Source organism: Columba livia, chromosome Z (assembly GCF_036013475.1).
Source record: "Columba livia isolate bColLiv1 breed racing homer chromosome Z, bColLiv1.pat.W.v2, whole genome shotgun sequence".
Lineage (NCBI taxonomy): Eukaryota > Metazoa > Chordata > Aves > Columbiformes > Columbidae > Columba > Columba livia.
This window is the reverse complement of record NC_088642.1, coordinates 64,626,571-64,644,949: the sequence shown is the minus strand read 5'-3', so window position 1 is coordinate 64,644,949 and position 18,379 is coordinate 64,626,571. Positions and strand designations below refer to the sequence as shown.

The following is an 18,379-nucleotide window of genomic DNA, read 5'->3' as shown; positions in this document are numbered from 1 at the left end:
TTTAATGAAAATGACATTCATTGGTAGACTTTGGCACATAGGGCAAATCCTTCACTGTTTTTCAGTTTAAAAGCTGACATCCTGTGAATACTCATGCTCAGAGACTGGCCACATGGGTTACAATTTTACCTGGTGAAGAAAACTTTCTGACACTGGCTTGCTGTAAATGAGACATACCATGAAAACATCAACCTCCACTAGAAAATGGAGAACATTCTGTCACGAATTCAGATACATGACATGACTCTGATTTCTTCATTCAGAATGGTTGCCTTTTCTGAATTTCTACATTGTATCACAGAATCACAGAATGTTAGGGCTTGGAAGGGACCTCAAAAGATCATCTAGTCCAATCCCCTGCTGGAGCAGGAACACTTAGATGAGGCTACACAGGAATGTGTCCAGGCGGGTTTTGAATGTCTCCAGAGAAGGAGACTCCACAACCTCCCTGGGCAGCCTGTTCCTGTGCTCTGTAGTTCATGAAGTTGTCAGGTAAAAGAAACATGAAGTGAGAAGAAAAGAAAGGAAGGACAGGTGTAAATAAAGGAAGGAAAAAAAGAAGAATGCTGTGGAAATTTTAGAAATTGCATATCTCCCTTACCCTGAAGTTGTTGAAAGGGCTTAGTTTAGAATTTAAATGTGAGCTGCATGGGAATGAGGCAGGAAGGAAGAAGAGTCTTATGTTGAATTAAAAATCAGTGGGGTTCCTATATTTGTCTCTGTCCAAAGCTGTTAAGTGAAAGAAATCCAGGTTTGCAAAGTCAAACATCATCTCTGACAAAATAAAACAAAACCCCATTACAGATCTTAGAGTGTCTCTAAAAGCTGGTGGAACTGCCATGTTGTTCTTTATTTAAAAATTGAGATAGTAGAGAATAAATGCTAAAAAAGGAATGGAGAAATATAATCCTTTTATTGTAGTTTACTTGTAAAATAATTGGATTATTTTTGTATTGTTCTGAACATACTTGTTTCCTTCTATTCAGTTTGTTCAATTATTGAAAATGCTTCAAAATTACTTGAGAATACCATAAATTTCATTATTTTTTTTAGTTGCATGGAGATTTTGGCAATGTAATTATCTACATTTCATTGATAACAAAGGCTAGCTCTTCATGACTTTTAAAGTAAAACTATTTTAGACGTAGTCTGGCTTTTCCTGTCTTTTACTGACAAAATCATTTTAATCCGTCTGTTGTAACTTCCTTTTGACCCTGAAGACTGAGGCACATTTTTCATTACTCAGTTGCTTCCAGGAACCTTACCTGATTATAATAACATTCATTACTGGTAAACACTTTTTAAAATGCCCCCTTCTGCCTATGCCATCCCTTTTTGCTTCCCTTCAGCAGCAATTCCCAATGTGCACAGACATTATGCACTCTGTTATCTTGTGGGTACTCTGACCCAATATCTGGTTTTGCAGCCTGTCACATTGGTAGGAATGATGTGATGTAGTGTTTGCTTTGGGTTACTCCAAGATCACCCTTAATGCAAGTCAAGTGGAGGTGAAAGCAAATGTGATCCAAGTATTAGAGCATCCAAGACAAATAATATTGTTTCAAAGGTTTATAAGACACAAGTGACAGAAAAGAAATAATGCTAAGTTACCCCAAGATCAAATAAAAAGCCTTCCTTTTCCATTCTTGTATTCACCTCATACTTACATATCCATATGGTCAAAGGTTTAGTCCTCATGCGAATTTGACATCCTCAGGTGATGAAAAAGGTTTTCCCTGGAGGTAAACAACAGGCCCTAACTTACATATGTCCACGCTCACACCTCCTTGGATTTCCCTGGGGGTCCATTCAGGTGAAAATCTTTTTCCTCCTCTTCCCTGCCACGCCCAGGACATCCTAACACAATCAGGAAGAGGTCTGACCTCCCTCTCCCCAACTTCATTGTCTCACAGCCCTGGGTTTGAATATGCCAGTGTCCCTTGAATGTGGTTAGGTGATTATCTCTGACCCAGCATTAAGCAGTCAGCTAAGGACTTCTCCAGGGCCTGGTAAACCCTAAACAGACCATGACCCATTCTGAAGCATAGCACCCATTTCTGCTGATTTGGACTATATTCACATCTCAGATTGAACCCCTTTCTGATAGTGAGTGTTCTGGTGGCTGAAAAACTTCTAATTTACTAATCACACTTCGTGCTCTCACAGAACTGGCATTAATACCATCAGATACTCATTGGCAACTCATTGAAAATACATATAAGACCATTTTAATATCTATGGTCTCGCATGGCTGGCTATAAAATACCTGGAGAGGTTTGGACTAAAGGTATTTAAAAAGTGTAAAATATTGTTGCTTGGTGCCCGTCAATATTGAATTTACAATTTACAGAGAAGGCTTCATCCCATGTAGTACACCTAAGATAAAATGCTAGGATGTGCCTTGGACAATGATGTCTTACCCTCTCTCCTTAAGGAGAGAATCCAGTAAGGAAAAAAAGAGTTGCTGTGTGCAAGATGGAGCAAAGGCAATAAAAACCAATTATTTTTCAATTAGCACCTGGAATTCTTTTTTCCAGACACAGTAGAGCTGCTTTTTGGAAAAGCAGTAAGTGAAACCCTTGATCTTGGCCCCTTAATTGTGGTGACAGGAAGTTCATTACACAGCATTGCATCAGATGGGAGCAAAAGAGTGTCTGGTGCTCACTGTACCAGATCATGCAGGATAAATTCTGAGGGACCTGAGTGTGCAAATCACAAGTGGATTCGTGAGGCAGCAGTGTTAGACTTCTGTAACATGCATCCACAATTCTTCAGGATCGTTAGGTAGACAGTACCTGCTTACTTGTCTTTTTTAACACCTATGCTGCTTCACATGAATTGCTGTGATGTGCTAACCACTTTATCATTTTATTACACTTTATTACATCATAAATTTTTATATCTTCTTAACGATCCTACAAGAAGCTTAATTGTTTATAGGAACAACTTAATTAACTGGAGTTCACTAGGTTAAGCAGAACACAAATTGAAAGAGCTCTAAATGAAACAAACCCTACCACTCCATTCCGTATAGCTTCATAAGGTTAAAATGGGATTTGACTTCAAGAATAAAGAAATCATACTGGTTTCAGATGTTAAGAAGTAATGATAATACCATGGGTGACTTTACCTCAGCTTTCTGTTTTGCAAATGCAAAATTCAATGGAAAAAAGCATACATTTTTTTTAATCTACTAGCAAGAATTTTAATTTCAGATGTAGCATAATAAGGAAACTTGTCCCAGATTAATTTAACAGACAATAGACTTATATTATTATCCCATTTCCATCTGGATTTTAGAAATAGGAAAGATAACACAAGATGTGTATAACATGAATCTCAAAGACTTCTCTAAATATAATCTAATTTATTAGAGTGAATTTTTCTGAAATACATTTAACAAGATCTTTGTGAAATGGTCACAGTACATGAATTGGGGTGGGAAAAATGGGTGTTTGTGAATGGTAGAATAGGCCGTATGAATTCCCAGACTCTGAACATCTTCAGCTGTCAGTAACTTTAGGACAGCAGGTTTTCCTGGTGAGAGTGAGGTAGTTTAGCAGATGTGGGAGAGTATTTCGTAGGCTTGAACCAGAGTTACACCCTAGACTGAAATACCGCCATGGTCTTGGCTTGCCTTTGTGAAATGCCTCTACAACACAGAACTCTGTCCAAACAGAATTATGTTAACAGGTGGGCAGTGCCTGTTGGATTTTCAGTACAGTTTTCAAGGCTGCATATAAGACAGAATATGTTGCCTGGAGAAGTGGTGGGATTTTCCCCACTGTAAATATCAAAGACTCAGCTTTACAGGGCCAAAGATAACCTAATAGAAGGCTATACCAGACAATCTGCAGAAATCTCTTCCAACCTAGACTTTCTGTGAATCAGTTAGTAGAATTTGAGTTTTGTTTGGATTAAAATGGAGCTTCTCCAAATCCAGACCATGATCCAGGACTCACAAAAGTGCTTCTGTGTCACGGTATACAATGTGTCAACCAGATGGTATTACGATATATACTATCTCCTATCTCACAGTTGTTAAAGGACAATATTTTTAAGGTGTTAATGGCTGATAAGAAGGAAACATTTGGCTTTGGAGACAAGAGATAGAAAACATTGAAGTTGAATGACTAGACAAGATAATAGAATAAGACATATTAATTTAATGGCTTACATTATAAATTGTAGGTTTCAACAATGACACTGTCAACCCATGTGTCAAGGAACAGCAGCCCGACAAAGACGTCTGAGCTGGGAGTTAAGAACAACTCCAGCACCGACCATGGCTGCGCCAAGGGCACAGTTCTGTGCGGTCTAATCATGGCAGACAGAACCAGGTGCTGGTAACAGGGTTCACTGACAACCTCAGGTGTGGCAAGGGAATAAGTCACGTCAAGGGTCCATCCACGGGCTCCAGTCAGGAACAAAAGGAAGTGGAGCCAGAGGCAGGGCTGAAGACCAGGCTGTAACATGGGTCTGAGGGTCGTCTAGAAGACTACAGACAGCCACACCTATGATGTCCCTTAAGTAGGGAATGAAGTTCCAGGCCTGAGCTTTAGTAGGAGTCCTGGACCCATGGATGAAGAATGCAGGCTGGAGATCTCCAGAGAGGCTGGTCACTTTAGGACAGCAATGAAGGCCAGTAGGTGCACTCAGGGCTGTAACACCATGGACTGATCAATAGTTGCTGTCTCTAGCAGAGGTGACAGATGCTACCAAGACACACAAAAGCATCTATGCGACACTCACGTGATTCATCTACACGTGTTTCTCCATCACGGTAATGATCAGTGCTGAAGTCCTCCTTCATGAAGGCACAAATGCACACACCCACAGAAGAGGCTTTGTCTTATCCTCCCTACCATGGTCCCCATAGTCAGGTGTCTTCATTCATGCAGCATGCCCATGCAGGAGGTGTCCAGTGGCCCAGATGTTTTCCTGAGAACTTGGAATGAAGGTCCTTTACAGCTTGCTCCTTTGAACACACTAGCTATCAACAAGGAGGAGAGAGAAAAAGCCCAGTACTTTATTTATTTATTTAAGGGGTTAATTGTGAGTTAAAAATCAGTTCATGAGGTCCCACTACGTAAAGTTAGGTCTAACCTTCATTTATAGGAGAAAACATTTGGGGTTTTTTGGTTGGTGTTTTGTTGGGTTGTATTTGTTTTGTTTGGGATTTTTTTGGTTTGGTTTTGTTTTGGTTGGTTGGTTTGTTGGGGGTTTTTTGGTTGGTTGGTTGGTTTTGTTTGTTTGTTTGTTTGTTTTCTCTGTAATTACATTTTCCACTATCAAAGAAAAAGGGGGTTTGTATGTAAAGAAAATGTAAAAGAAAACACCTGTTTGGCTTGCAGGAATTGGCCAGTGAGGCTGTTTTCCTCACAGGCCAAAAGCGACCAGCACAGGGCCCCTTTAAAAAAAAAGTCAGGATTTTTTTTTTTCCCTATTTCATGTGAGCATTGGCAGAAACTCTGACAAGCAGTTCTTCATATTTTATTATGTTCTTGTCTGGCAGAATCACTGTCAGGCAAAAACCTTGTCAGCGGAAAACCTGTCGTAGGATCAGAGGAGACAAAAACAGGTGTCACAGAGGCAGTCAAAACTGAAGGAAAAAAAAGATTAGGCTAAAGAGAGAAAGGCAGACAATTACATTAATGCCATTGCTTTTATCTTATAGATGTGTGTTATTATCTCGGGGTGCTGAGTGCGCAATTGCCTCAAAGAAAAGTAGACAGGAGACAAGGGGAAACTTGATAGTTATTAACTGAAGAGGCAGTGTGTCAAAGCTGGATAGGGTTCAAAGTTTTGCAAAGGGATAAAAAAAACTGCAGACAGCAAGCAACGTCTGTGAACAAACTGTGGTTCTGCTTTCGGCTACATAAACCTAGTAGCAATCTAAATGTTTCAACTTGGAATCAGATCATAGACAGAAAAATTAATGAAAGTTTTCATTCAGACTTTTTTTAATAACACTTATTTTGTGTACATGCAACTGAAGTGCTGGGGTTTTTTTTGATCTGTTATAAAAATGTTGTTAGAGCATGAGGCATGGTGAGGCATGAAGACATCAGTTTAGTTGCTGTGTTGTTTGGGTTTGAAACAACTATTATCAACACACGTTTAATTTTAAAATGCTATTAAGAATCCTTTTACTAAGTGTGAACATCTGTACATGCAAACTGTAAATTAGAAGATCACATATGTGTCCCTCTGTAAGAGACTAAATGCATTTGGCAAATGGTTTCCATTATTAGCTTTTAAATATAGCAAAAGGCAGAAGGAAAAGTTGGGGTTTTATCTATGAATCAGAAAATGCTTTAATTACTGTCCTTCCGTGATGTTTTGAAATCGACAGTGTGTTAGTGAACATTTCTCTTCCATCTGGATTAAACTGTGAAAGGGATGAAGAAAGAAGTGCAGTAGAGATCACCAAAGGATACCATGCTGTAGGTGGAATTTATACCCAGACTTTTTCAGGATGTCCGCTCACCCATATGAATGTTCATGTCCCGTGTACTCTGTGTTTGTGCTACGAATGAGTGGGATAATTTCCTATGCCATGAAAGTATTTGAGCCATTCAGTAGACACTAGCAAGTTTTCTTGTCCTTTGTTACCTTCTAAGCATGATATTTTTGAGGAGTAATTTTTTCCACCTACAAAGTGCACCACATTACACCATGTTACAGGTGGTATTGAATCTGCATCCTGAGGGAGGCTTAGACCAGCTCTTACATCTGCAGTAGTTTACCTGTCCCTCCAGCATTTTAGTTGTTCATAAGCTACTTTCTGTTCTGAAAAGAATTTACTTCTTTTCTCTGTGGTTGATGGAAAAGAAGAAAATCTTGAACTCTGAAAATGTGAAGCTGTTCATGTTCACCACTAAAATCAACAGAAAACTACAGTTCTCTATGTTGCCATTAATAATACTATATCTGTTTTACCATATTCAACATTCTGTTGTTGCAACAGAATTATGGAATTGTTTAATGTTGGTATTGTAGATTTAGTCTGTCTGCCAATTTCAGTTTTTCTTGCTGCGGAAAGTAGCCCATTTATTTAGAAGAAAAAAGGAAAACAAGTGTGGAAAGCTCTGTGTTATTCTCTGAACAGAGACTACATAAAATTTCTTTTCACTTTCCTGTTGACCCTTGAACAAATCTGGAAAGATGATGGTGTCTATAAAATTCTGTATTGTCATGTGAATGTGTGTATGCACTCCAACTGTATCCCTCTTTGGTAAGTTAGAGAACTGCCTAGAACAGCCAGGCAAATCAGCTAAGAGAAAGGGTTTCACTAGACCTTTTCATCCCTCTCTAGGATACCTAAATATTTATCTAGGATCAGGCAATTACTAAGACATATGTCTATTTATTACTTCAATTGTATTAAAACTAGGATATTCAAAATTCTTTTGTATTCACTAAAGGCAAAATGTCATACTTCTATTGTAACTGTGCAAAAAACAATATGAGACTTCTAAGGTACAAAATTCATTACTGCATATTTGTATTTCTTTTGCCTAACAAAAACAGAATCCAAGCAGAAACATAGTTTTTGATTTGATTAAACCTTGTCCACTGTACACTGGGAAGGAAGGGGTCCATTTTCACATCTGAGCCTAAGAACTAGCCACAGTATAGATGAAATGAGAGATTTTGTCTTTATTTTCAGTCTTTTGAATAATTGAACAAATATGAGCCATATTTTAATGTATCTTTTGTATTTAATTTCCTTTGAATTAATTACAGAGGATCCCAAAACTCCAGTAAAATATAAACGGTGAAGTAGATTTCCCCTCCCTATTTTACTACATTATGGGAAAAAAAAAAAAAAAAGGCGTATTAAATTTTCTTTCTTTGTTGATTTGTTACATACAGGTTTAAAGTGAGGGGTTTTGGCTGAAATTTTGCATAATAAAAATACTGCGCGCTGTCATGTGAAGAGTGACATTGGATCAATTTCGAAGTTCTCTTTACATTTCAGGTTATTCTGAGCATAGTTTCTGTAAAATCTAGAGGATTTTGTTTACTATTCAAGAGGTTAAACAGTGGAAAATCCAACATGGGGAGGTTCAGGCTTGGCATTAGGAAGCCCTGTTTTACTGAGAGGATAGTAGAACATTGAATCAGGCTTCCTAGAGAGGTGGTTGATGTCCCAAGCCTGTCAGTGTTTAAGAGGCATTTGGACAATGACCTTAATAACATACTTTTACTGTTATCAGTTCTGACATCATCAACCAGTTGGACTAGATGGTCATTGTAGGCCCCTTGCAACTGAAATATTCTAAATTACAGTGCATACTTGATACTTCAGGGTTAAGTAAGAAAACCAGTACTGAAAGGTTCCTAATGCCTCTACTAATTATCCAATTAGCCATTTTTTAGTGTTGAAGGCAATCTTCTGTGACATCTTTTAGTTCTTTATAGTACTTTTTTGCCCCCTTTTTTAATAGTTAATATTTCTAAAACAAGTACTTGAAATTTAGAATTCACCATGAAAATATTACTTGGCTGTATGTTGTTATAGTAAAACACAAGGGTCTACCTCTATCAGTGAACAGCTTTCCAGTCACACTGAGGTAAATAATATCAGACTCTCAGGGCAGTTCTAGGAACTGGGCTTTTAAAATATAGCTTTCTTTTAAGCACCTAGCACCTGAACCCATCATAGCTCTGTTTTTAGAAGATTGTGCAGGTTACGACCAAGAAGTGATGAACATGTTAAGACTTTTCTGTGTGAACTTTTGAGCCCACTGAAAGTGTAAGAAGTATGAGTAATATCTCATGCTGCACCAGGAAGGGACTTTTAATATGTGGTTTATGATGTTCAGTCACTGATATCTTCTTAATGACACATCTGTTTATGTCATTTTTCAGGTATGGTGAAGTTCATTCTTTTATATAGCATGTTTCATCTTGAAGTCTTCTAAGCACTTATGAAATCATACACTGCTGCAGATACGGTTGAATGAAACACGACATTGTTCATTAGCATGTAGAAATGGAACCAATAGTTTAGAATAGAAAATGGTGAGGAATGCGTGATCCATATGAAATCAGATGGGCAATTCAGGACAGCAGAATGCAACAGTCTAGGCTGAGATTTGGCAAGAAGGCTAAAGTCAATACTCTTGGCCTTGACATACAGAGAAACCAACAATGAGACCTAGGCCTTTCTCTTATCTCTTACTTGAAAAAGTATGTGTCTAACAACATAAATGGTCCCTTGAATGCACCTAGAATATCTGCATTAATTCATTAATGATGCCAGAGGAGAAATCAGTTAGAAGTGCTACGGAAAGCAACTTTGTCAATTATTTCCTTAGTAACCTCTTTCAAAGAAACAAGATAATTTTTATAAATTGGAGATTACAGTGAAAAGTTTCATTCTCCTGCCAAGCAAAAGGGGTTTCAATAGTCAATGATACAAAAGAATTTTAGATGCTTATCATACTATTATTTTGCATATGGGTGCAAGTGCATTTCCTTTCTCTTCATGTGCAGGTTGGTTTTTTTTTGTTTGGTGGTGGTTTTTTTTTTTGTCTGTAGCATGAGGTCTGTCTTTACTTTGCAAATGTTCTCACACACCCATGCAAAAATATATGCTTTGTTGTATTATGAATTACACATTTCAGTGCATATCCTGACTTGTACTTCAAAGGGATAAAATTCACTGCTTATTTGTTTATTATATAATGTGCAGAATAACGCCACAAATCAAAACTGGAGCTAATTTCACTGTCATCTGGACTGTTAATCCAGCGCAGGACTAACTCTTATTTGTGTGTGTGTGTATGTGTGTGTCTGTGTTTTGAGAGACTTAGGTCTACAGGCAAACAAATGTTGCAGATAAATGCCAGAGTATGGGATATCTTGTGAAAATTTCTGCCCACTGGTCAAAGAGTACACTTAGTAGTTTAAAAGGACCCTTTCTTTCTTTTTTTTTCTCACTTCTGTTCCATCTCGACCTTTCCAAAATTACAATACTCAGAGTAGCCACAATAAATGAAGTGGGTAAATGTTCGTAGACTTTTGTCATCTCATTCTAGCTATTCATTTTATAATCCACCCAATAGTCTTCAGATAAAAATGTCTTACAGTCGTTCTGTCTTGGGCCAAAGTAGAATCACGACCTCAAAATCCTGAGCAAGCCAAGTCTTCTTCAGCTGGAAGAACTTGCTTTTCCTCATTGCAGGCAGAGGGTTTACTGTTAAGTAAAGAGAAACAAGAACAAATATTAAGATATATTAGAAATATCATATGATGCAGTGATTAAAAAGCATTGAGTAATCAGAAAATATTCATTCAGGTCTTGGCTTTTGTCTGAATTTTTGTAAACTTGGAGAAGACAGTTAACCTCTTTGGACTCTGTAAGACTGAAGGTGGAAAGCTCAAGGTGATCCAGATCTACTTATTTATTTTGATAGTCTGGTAAAAGGTGTTACATGTATTAACACTAGTATTCATTTTGCAAGTAACAGTAGTATTTAAAAATATATTAATATTTTACTTCATTTTAGTCCCTCCAAGTTGTTGCTCTGTTCCCCAGATACATATATATACCTGTATCAGCACACATACAACACAGCCTGCACAGTAGCAAAATCCATTCTTTAGGCTTTTCTAGCTAAGTATTTTGACGACACATCTGTTATGGTAGTAGCAAAATAACCATGTTACAAAAACATCTTACCTAAAAGGGACCAAAAAAAGGTATTTGACCTGTTTAAGCTTCCATCAAATCCCCTTCATTAGACCTTGTAAATAAATCAGTCCCACATCATGAAGCCTATATAGCTGAAGTGCTTTGGAAGAACAGCTTTTGGAAGGAAAATCTCACCCGTCACATTCTGCACTATGAATGTCCTGTGGAGAGACATAGGACTGCAGTCCCTAGGCTTGGCAATTCCTTATCTTTTTTGAATGGTAAATTAATATTTAAAGCTATTTATTCAAAGTTGACTTAACCACTAGAATAGGAAAGATCAGACAAATCAGTTGCAAGAAATGAAGTATGAGGAAACCAGAACTCTTTGACAAAGTATTCCTTGGAGTAAATGTGTTGAATGAAGCCAGCGAGTAAATGATAAGGGCCTTTGCGCTCTGGATGTAAGAAAGCAATTTATCAAGAGTACATGAACTCTCCAGTGACCATAAGCCAAAAAGAAACCAAAGTACAGGAGAAGAAGTCCCTATAAAATTATTTTAAATGCTTGGAAAGTTTTGTTTAAAAAAAAGCAGTGAGAAGCTTAGGTGCTGTAACACAGTCCATAAAATGGTAAGAAAATTAAATGTAAACACTGATGCTCACTTAAGTGCGTGATGTCATATGCAATTCCATCATATTTAGCTTCACAAGGGAATAAGAATTACCTTCATCCTGCAAACCTTCCCTCCTCTCATCTCTAAATTATTCATATCACAGTGAATAACATGGAATTCACACAGAAGGGTAAAACAAGCTAACCAGCTTGAGTAGCAGTGAATTCATGATAGAATTTATGGTAAATCAGGAGAGCAATTTTTAACATGTTTAGAAGGATGAGTTTTAGGGAATATCTGTTTTATTTTTTGACTCTAGAGGTTAGGTCTCAAACCTTTAACAGCCCAAATCAATTCTGCATAGCTTCAGTCTTGGTCATCAATTAATCATAAATTTTCTGTAATTTCTTTTGAACTTATGAGTATTGTAGTCTCTAGGGCTTAGCTGGGCACCCTTCAGTTTTAAGTATTAAAGATATTTGTGACCTTTGGAAACTAGGCCTGTTTTGGACCGCATCTGTGAAAAAGAATCACTCAGTGATGAGTGGTGTCCCTCAGGGGTCCACATTGGGACCACTACTATTTAATATCTTCATCAAAGACATAGAAAATGGGATCAAGTGCAACTGCAGTAAGTTTGAAGATGACACCAAGTTGAGTGGCACAGTTGACATGCTGGAGGGAAGGATGCCATTCAGAGGGACCCAGACAAGCTCTAGAAATGGGCCCATGTGAACCTCATGAAGTTCAACAAGGCCAACAGCAAGGTCCTGCACCTGGGTTGTAGCAACCTCCACTGTCAATCCAGGCTGGGGGATGAAGGGATTGAGAGCAGCCCTGTGGAGCAGGACTTGGGGGTACTGGTGGGTGAAAAGCCAGACATGAACTGACAATGTGTGCTCACAGCCCAGAAAGCAAAAAACATCTTGGCCTGCATCAAAAGGAGCACAACCAGCAGGTCAAGAGAGGTGATTCTGGCCCCCTGCTCTGCTCTGGTGAGACCCCACCCGGAGTCCTGCATCCAGCTTTGAAGCCCTCAGTACAGTATAGGCTGTGGCCAAAGGAAGCCACAGAAATAATCAGAGGGACGGAACAGCTCTGCTGTGAGGACAGGCTGAGAGAGTTGGGGTTGCTCAGCCTGGAGAAGGCTCTGGGAGACCTTATTGCGGCCTTTCAGTACCTGAAGGAGGCTCCTAAGAAAGACGGGAACAGAGTTTTTGCCAGGGCCTGTAGTGATAGGACAAGGGGAGATTCAGACTAGATATAAGGAAGACATTTTTTACAATGAGGATGGTGAAACACTGAAGAGGTTGCCCAGGGAGGTGGCAGATGCCCCATCCCTGGAGACATTCAAGGCCAGGCTGGACGGGGCTCTCAGCAACCTGATCTAGTTGAAGAAGTCCCTGCTCATTGCAGGGGGTTGGACTAGATGACCTTTGAATGTCCCTTCCCATCCAAACCATTCTATGATTCTATGATTTGATGAATTATCCAAGTCAATGTTTATCTGGAAAATAAGTGCATCTGCCAAATTCAATGTGTTTAGATAATTCCTTGACATTATTTTCTTGGTTTTCCTTTAGCTCTCCTCTTACAATTAAACTCCTTTTCTTTCAGCCCTGGATAAGCTTAGTACTCAGCACCTCTACCACCCAACCCAAGTGGAGATTGTGCAGTCCAACGTTGTATTTGACATCAGCAGCCTGATGCTCTACGGTACTCAGGCTGTGCCTGTGAGACTGAAGATACTACTTGACCGACTCTTCAGTGTACTGAAGCAAGAGGAGGTGTTGCATATTCTACATGGCTTAGGCTGGACGCTTCGAGACTATGTTCGAGGCTACATCCTTCAGGTAGGAAATAAAGCAAAATATGTTTCCAGACACAGTTAATTGATTTTTATCTTTTGTATGTGTGTGTGCAGATGTAGTGACCATGCACCCAAAGTGATAGAAGATTGCAAAGTAAATCTAGTATGTCATGCTGAAGACTAATGATGGTGCTGGCAAAAAAAAATATTCTATTTTTCCTAAGCTAAAATAATGCAGATTCCTTGTTACTGTAGTATTTATTTGTACTTGCTTATGTTTAAGGTAGGAAATACCTTTAATACTGTGAATATTGAGGTTCACTAGCTTCAAGCCTGATTTGGTCGTCAAAGGCAACTGGCAGGTTTTCAAGGGCTACTGTTTTACTTAATAAACTTAGATCCAAGTCAGCACCTCCTTCATCTTTTCTTTCCTTCTTTAGCAAGATATCTAATAAGGGGTAGATGAAATGGCGATTGTGATCATGATTATGTTGGGAAGTATCCTTACAGTGTAATGTGTCAACAGGAAAATCCTCTTTATAAGGCTGTTTTTTAAAGGTAGCTTTAAATAAAGTATTACATGCAGATTGTTTAAGATAAGCAAACCAAACATCAAATAAATAAATAAAAAATTGACAGGCTTGTTTTACAAGTATGATCATGAATATGTATGTTTACTTATCTGAGTAATTTAATCATCTGTTGGCTTCCAAAGCAAACTATTACATTTTATAAGGCTATTTCTGATTGAGAATCTAATAGTGCATGTTTCTGAGTTCGCTTAATTGCTACTGACTTTGTGGGACCTCTGCGTCATCTAGAAGTCATCGATTTATTGAAGTGGACATTCCTGAAAATCTTTGAAAAATTTAGTTTGTTATTTATTCCTTTACTTTCTTAGGCAATGAGAACATGCTTGGTACTATACAGGAAATACAGAAATCTTTATTCCTGCTCTGAGGAATTCTGACTGTGTTTTATGATTCCTCTTCAGTTTTCTGTCCTTTCTTTGAAAGAAGTAAATTAGCCTCATGTAATTCAATGGAAACCTTCCCATTCTGTGTTCTTATAAATTTTCTTGAATGCTGTATACACAGATTAGTGCAGAAAAGTGTAGAACAGTCCTAGAGAAAGCATAATAAAAAGGATATTTCTTTAATAATGAGATCCTGTTATTCTTATTAGGATATATACGGAATGAAGGTCTTTGGTTGTTTTAGAATTCTCTCAGGCTTCTATTCAATAAAATCTAAATGTATCTATACATGTTTGTATGATATATATGTATGGATATGTATCTATAGATGTTAGATACAATACATAATTTTAATAGATATATGATAGATATATAGATATACACAGTAATGGCATTATATGCACATTGCATCATGTTCTAGGTTCCTGGATTCTGAATGGTACTGATCAAGAGGGCTGAAGAAATATGATTTGTGAATACATACACATAAAAATGCCTCCTTTCTAAGCTATAACATTAGAACATTGCTGTTTACTAAATGTAATTAGTACTTATGTGTAATATATTACAAGGCTACAATGTAATTGTGTCTGTTACAGACAAGAAGACTGACTGAAATGAGTAGTTTTCTTGCTTTGAAGTTCATAGAATTTATTTTGTTTTAAGTATGTGTCTAATTGATCTTAATATATGCAAGAATGGCTTGTAATATAATTACATAGAGGTTCGTACAGAGTGAGATTGTGACCTACACATCTGAGTGGTGTAAAGGCCTATAATACACCATTAGATCAGAGTTCAGTTTATCTGGCTAAAACTCAATCACATTGTAGCCCTCAAGGCATGAATATTCCCATTACTACATCCAACTACAGTATAGTGAATATTATGTCAGTTAAAGGAGAACAATTATCAATGAAAGTTAAAGGCAGCTGTTACAGTCTTGCCACATATTGCCTTGGTTAGTGCTGAGTGAACAAAGACCTATGACAGGTGTAGTCGAGCCTGCCTGTTAGTTTAGCTCTCCTAATTCAAACAATCACAGACTGGTTGAGGTTGGAAGAGAGGTAGTTTTGTCCAATACTTCTGCTCAAGCAGGGCCCCCTAAAGCTGTTTGCCCAGGACCATGTCCAGACAGCTTTTGAAGAGCTCCAAGGATGGAGACTCCACAACCTCTACAGGCATTAAAGCTAGGAAGCTCATTATATGGCAGAAAGGAAAACTGCTTGGTAAAACATATATGAAGAGAAATCTTAGGAAAATTAGTCAAACCTATGATTCTAAGTCAAGCTTAAAAAGTAACTCTACTGCAACTATGTGATAAAAAGGAGAAAATGGACATGCAGGGAAATTTGAAAGGAAATGTGTAGTAACACTAGCACAGTTAAAGTGCATGCAGATGAGAACTATGGGAGTTTTTTTGGAGGGAATGAAAAATAAATCTTAGGGCAGGTGTATCCACTCAAAATAAATTATTTTAGCATTTCCAGATATTTTCTTTTCTGTTCAAGACCCATAATGAAACCCTTCTTGCTATGAAAAAAATAAAATACTTTTTCTCTGTAACTTTTGAGGAAGACCTCACGGTTTGCTCCACTCAAGAAAAAACAGAAAACCAGTGCCTCTCTCTATTTGTGTATTAGTGCTGCACAGTGGGTGGGATTATTTGTAGTACGTTCATTTTGACTAATAATGTTTCTAAATAGCAAATTAAAAACCAGTGGGCAGAGAAAAATGCAGTATTTATTGCTTCATTCAGTGACTGCATTAATGGAGCACAGGAAACGAAGGAAGCATGAAGCCAGAGGAGGTAATGTGATACACCGCCTTTCACATTTGGGCACAGTCACGACATTGCCAGTAACAGCCGAAAGGCATTAAGTCCTGGCAAGTTTCTCTGGTCTCTGTGCAATAAACCTAGTTTCTGGTGAATATATAACTATATCTGAAATGTCAGTCAGTGAGGGTTTGGTCAACAGTCTCATCAGATTGCTCACAGAATTAATGTTTTAGAGGAGAAGTTGTTCTCTTGTCTTGAGAAGTGATCCTCAAAAAAACTTACTGTATAGGGAAACTTTCTGGACTGTGTCTGCTCCATGGGCATCCAGAGAATTTCAGTTTCTGGGCTTGTTTATCCAGTACTTATCTCAAGGAACTAAGTTACTGTGTTTGGTGTGGAGCTATTAGTGAGCCTGTAGGTATTGTCTTGGGGAACAGCCAACACAACAACTGTCTTTACGTGATGAGAAATTATTCTGTCAACAACAGTAGCTGGTTTGGGTCAGATTCTGCACCTGCTACTCAAAGAGATGTGATCAGTGGCTCTATTGATTTGGGTGAAGTTACTTTTGCTGTAAAAAACAGCTCAGCTGCGAGTTAAGTCTCCAGCCCTGGTTTCATTCCAGCTGAGCCGAGTGAAGAGGTAACTTTGCCAGCTGTTCTCCTCTGCTTCACCACTGAAGAATACTTTACCCCACCCATTTGCTGGTGTAACTACATGTGTAATTGCTCCCTAGCCAGGTTCTCTCTAAACAAGCCAGGTTAGAAAAATCCTCCTGCTAAACATGTGCAAGTTAACCCTGATTATTCTGAGAGGAAAGGGCTAGAAAGCAATTATACCACTAGCAGGGAACGGCTGGGCATTCAGTTCTTACACTGGTCCAGCTGCAGAGAACAGGACATGTGACCACAACTCAGAGGCCATAAACTGACTCTTTGCAAATGATGATTGAGTGTTTTATTAAGAGTAACAGCTCAACATTTTTTCAAGTGTTTTGTGATCAAATAGTTGTATTCCCTTAGTGTAAAAGAGGAAAAAAAATATTATCTTTACAGTACAAAGACAGAAGCAGAGGCACAGAACATTGTCAGAATCAGGAACAGGGGCTAGACCTAGGATTCCCTTTCTTAACATTTTTCCCTCAAAAAAAGGTAGATTTTAGTCAGTAGCTCATAGGCAACATCTTGGCTGCCAAAGTCACTGATGCCACTCAAAGCTATGAGAAATTTTAAAAAAAAAATTCCCCCAAAATAAAATCAAATCTAAAGCAAGCTGGAAAATTATGGGTACTTTATTGGCCCCAAAACTGGCTTACTTACAAAAGTTTGTGCACTGGACAGTGCATAGGGAATCACTAATGCTAAATGTCAGTCTTTTCCATGGAAATGTCAATGCTGAAAACTGATGAAATTCAAAATTATTAGATATCATTTTCTGCTTTGGGAAGACTGGATGTGGAAGTATGATACTTTTCCTGCCTATGTGGTTTCACTGTCAAGACTGCTAATTTTAAAAGTAAAGAACAACCCTCTGAAATTAATGACATACTCTGCCACTGCTGACTTGGGCTTGTGTGTTTCTTTGCTCACAGATCATCAGCACCATCACTACTTCATGAATTTAGTTAACTCTTCAGATGATGACCAGGATGGACTGTGGTTTATTCTCCCAGTGTTGTGTTGGTTCTGTAAGGCTAAAACAGCTGTTGAGCAAGAACAACTGTTTCAGTCACTGAAGTCAGATAAGAGTAAAACTCTCAGAAGGCATACATTGGGGGTCGGGAAATTTCAACTTTTTTTTCCAAAGATAAAATCCCGTTAACTAAAACAAAATAATTCAAATTGTAGAATACATAGTGAAGGTTAAATAATTAAGTTCTGAGATTTTTTAAAATTCTTATATGCATATTCAAATTACATGCTCATATAAATTTGTGTTATATTTGACTGACAATTTCTCAAGTTTTTGTAAGAAATAGTTGCTCTTGGTGAAATGGTTTGTTTCCATTTACTGCCCTAGTTTACCACAACTAGATTGTTCATGCATACCATTCTCACATCCAGATTAGATCAAGAGATTTGGGGAGAGACTATAGAAAGAAATTTGAGCATCTTTAATAATACCATTCTTAATTTATTTTCTGTTCTTTCTCTGAGTATTCCCTTACTACCTCATCCCTTCTAAGCAGGTGAAATATTAACCACATGCACAGATGGAAATTGCTTTACCGTTCTTAAAATTAAATATTGCCCACCATTGGCTTGTCCGTGGAGGATTTCAGAAAAGCATGCGTTCTGTTGTTATCTGACCTCTTTTAGAGACTTTAGAGTCTTAGCTTTCCCATCTGTACTCACTTGCCTCCTTTTAAGACATTTGAGCTTTTGCTACAGAACCCAAGTGCAAGGGCTATTTAATTAAACAGCTTGTCAAAAAGCCTCCATTGCTTAAACATAAGGAACATCAGAAAGAAAACAAACAGCAACTCTGAGGATATCAGCTTTTCCAAGGTAGTCAAGTGTTGTCAGGTCATTCTAGTGATGATATCATACTT

At 38.0% G+C, this 18,379-nt stretch overlaps 1 protein-coding gene across 10 annotated transcripts in view; it reads left to right on the top strand.

Moving 5' to 3' along the window:
- The window catches only part of BNC2 (basonuclin zinc finger protein 2), a 355,747-nt gene that overhangs the window by 216,797 nt on the left and 120,571 nt on the right, over positions 1-18,379 (top strand). For 9 of the 10 annotated variants that reach the window (XM_065046180.1, XM_021288801.2, XM_021288805.2 and 6 more), the window contains one exon: positions 12,880-13,115. In XM_065046180.1, coding sequence (XP_064902252.1) covers positions 12,880-13,115 — 236 coding nt within the window. Of the gene's footprint in view, positions 1-12,879; positions 13,116-18,379 lie in introns of those variants that run through there. The other variant, XM_065046178.1, reaches the window with a different exon arrangement.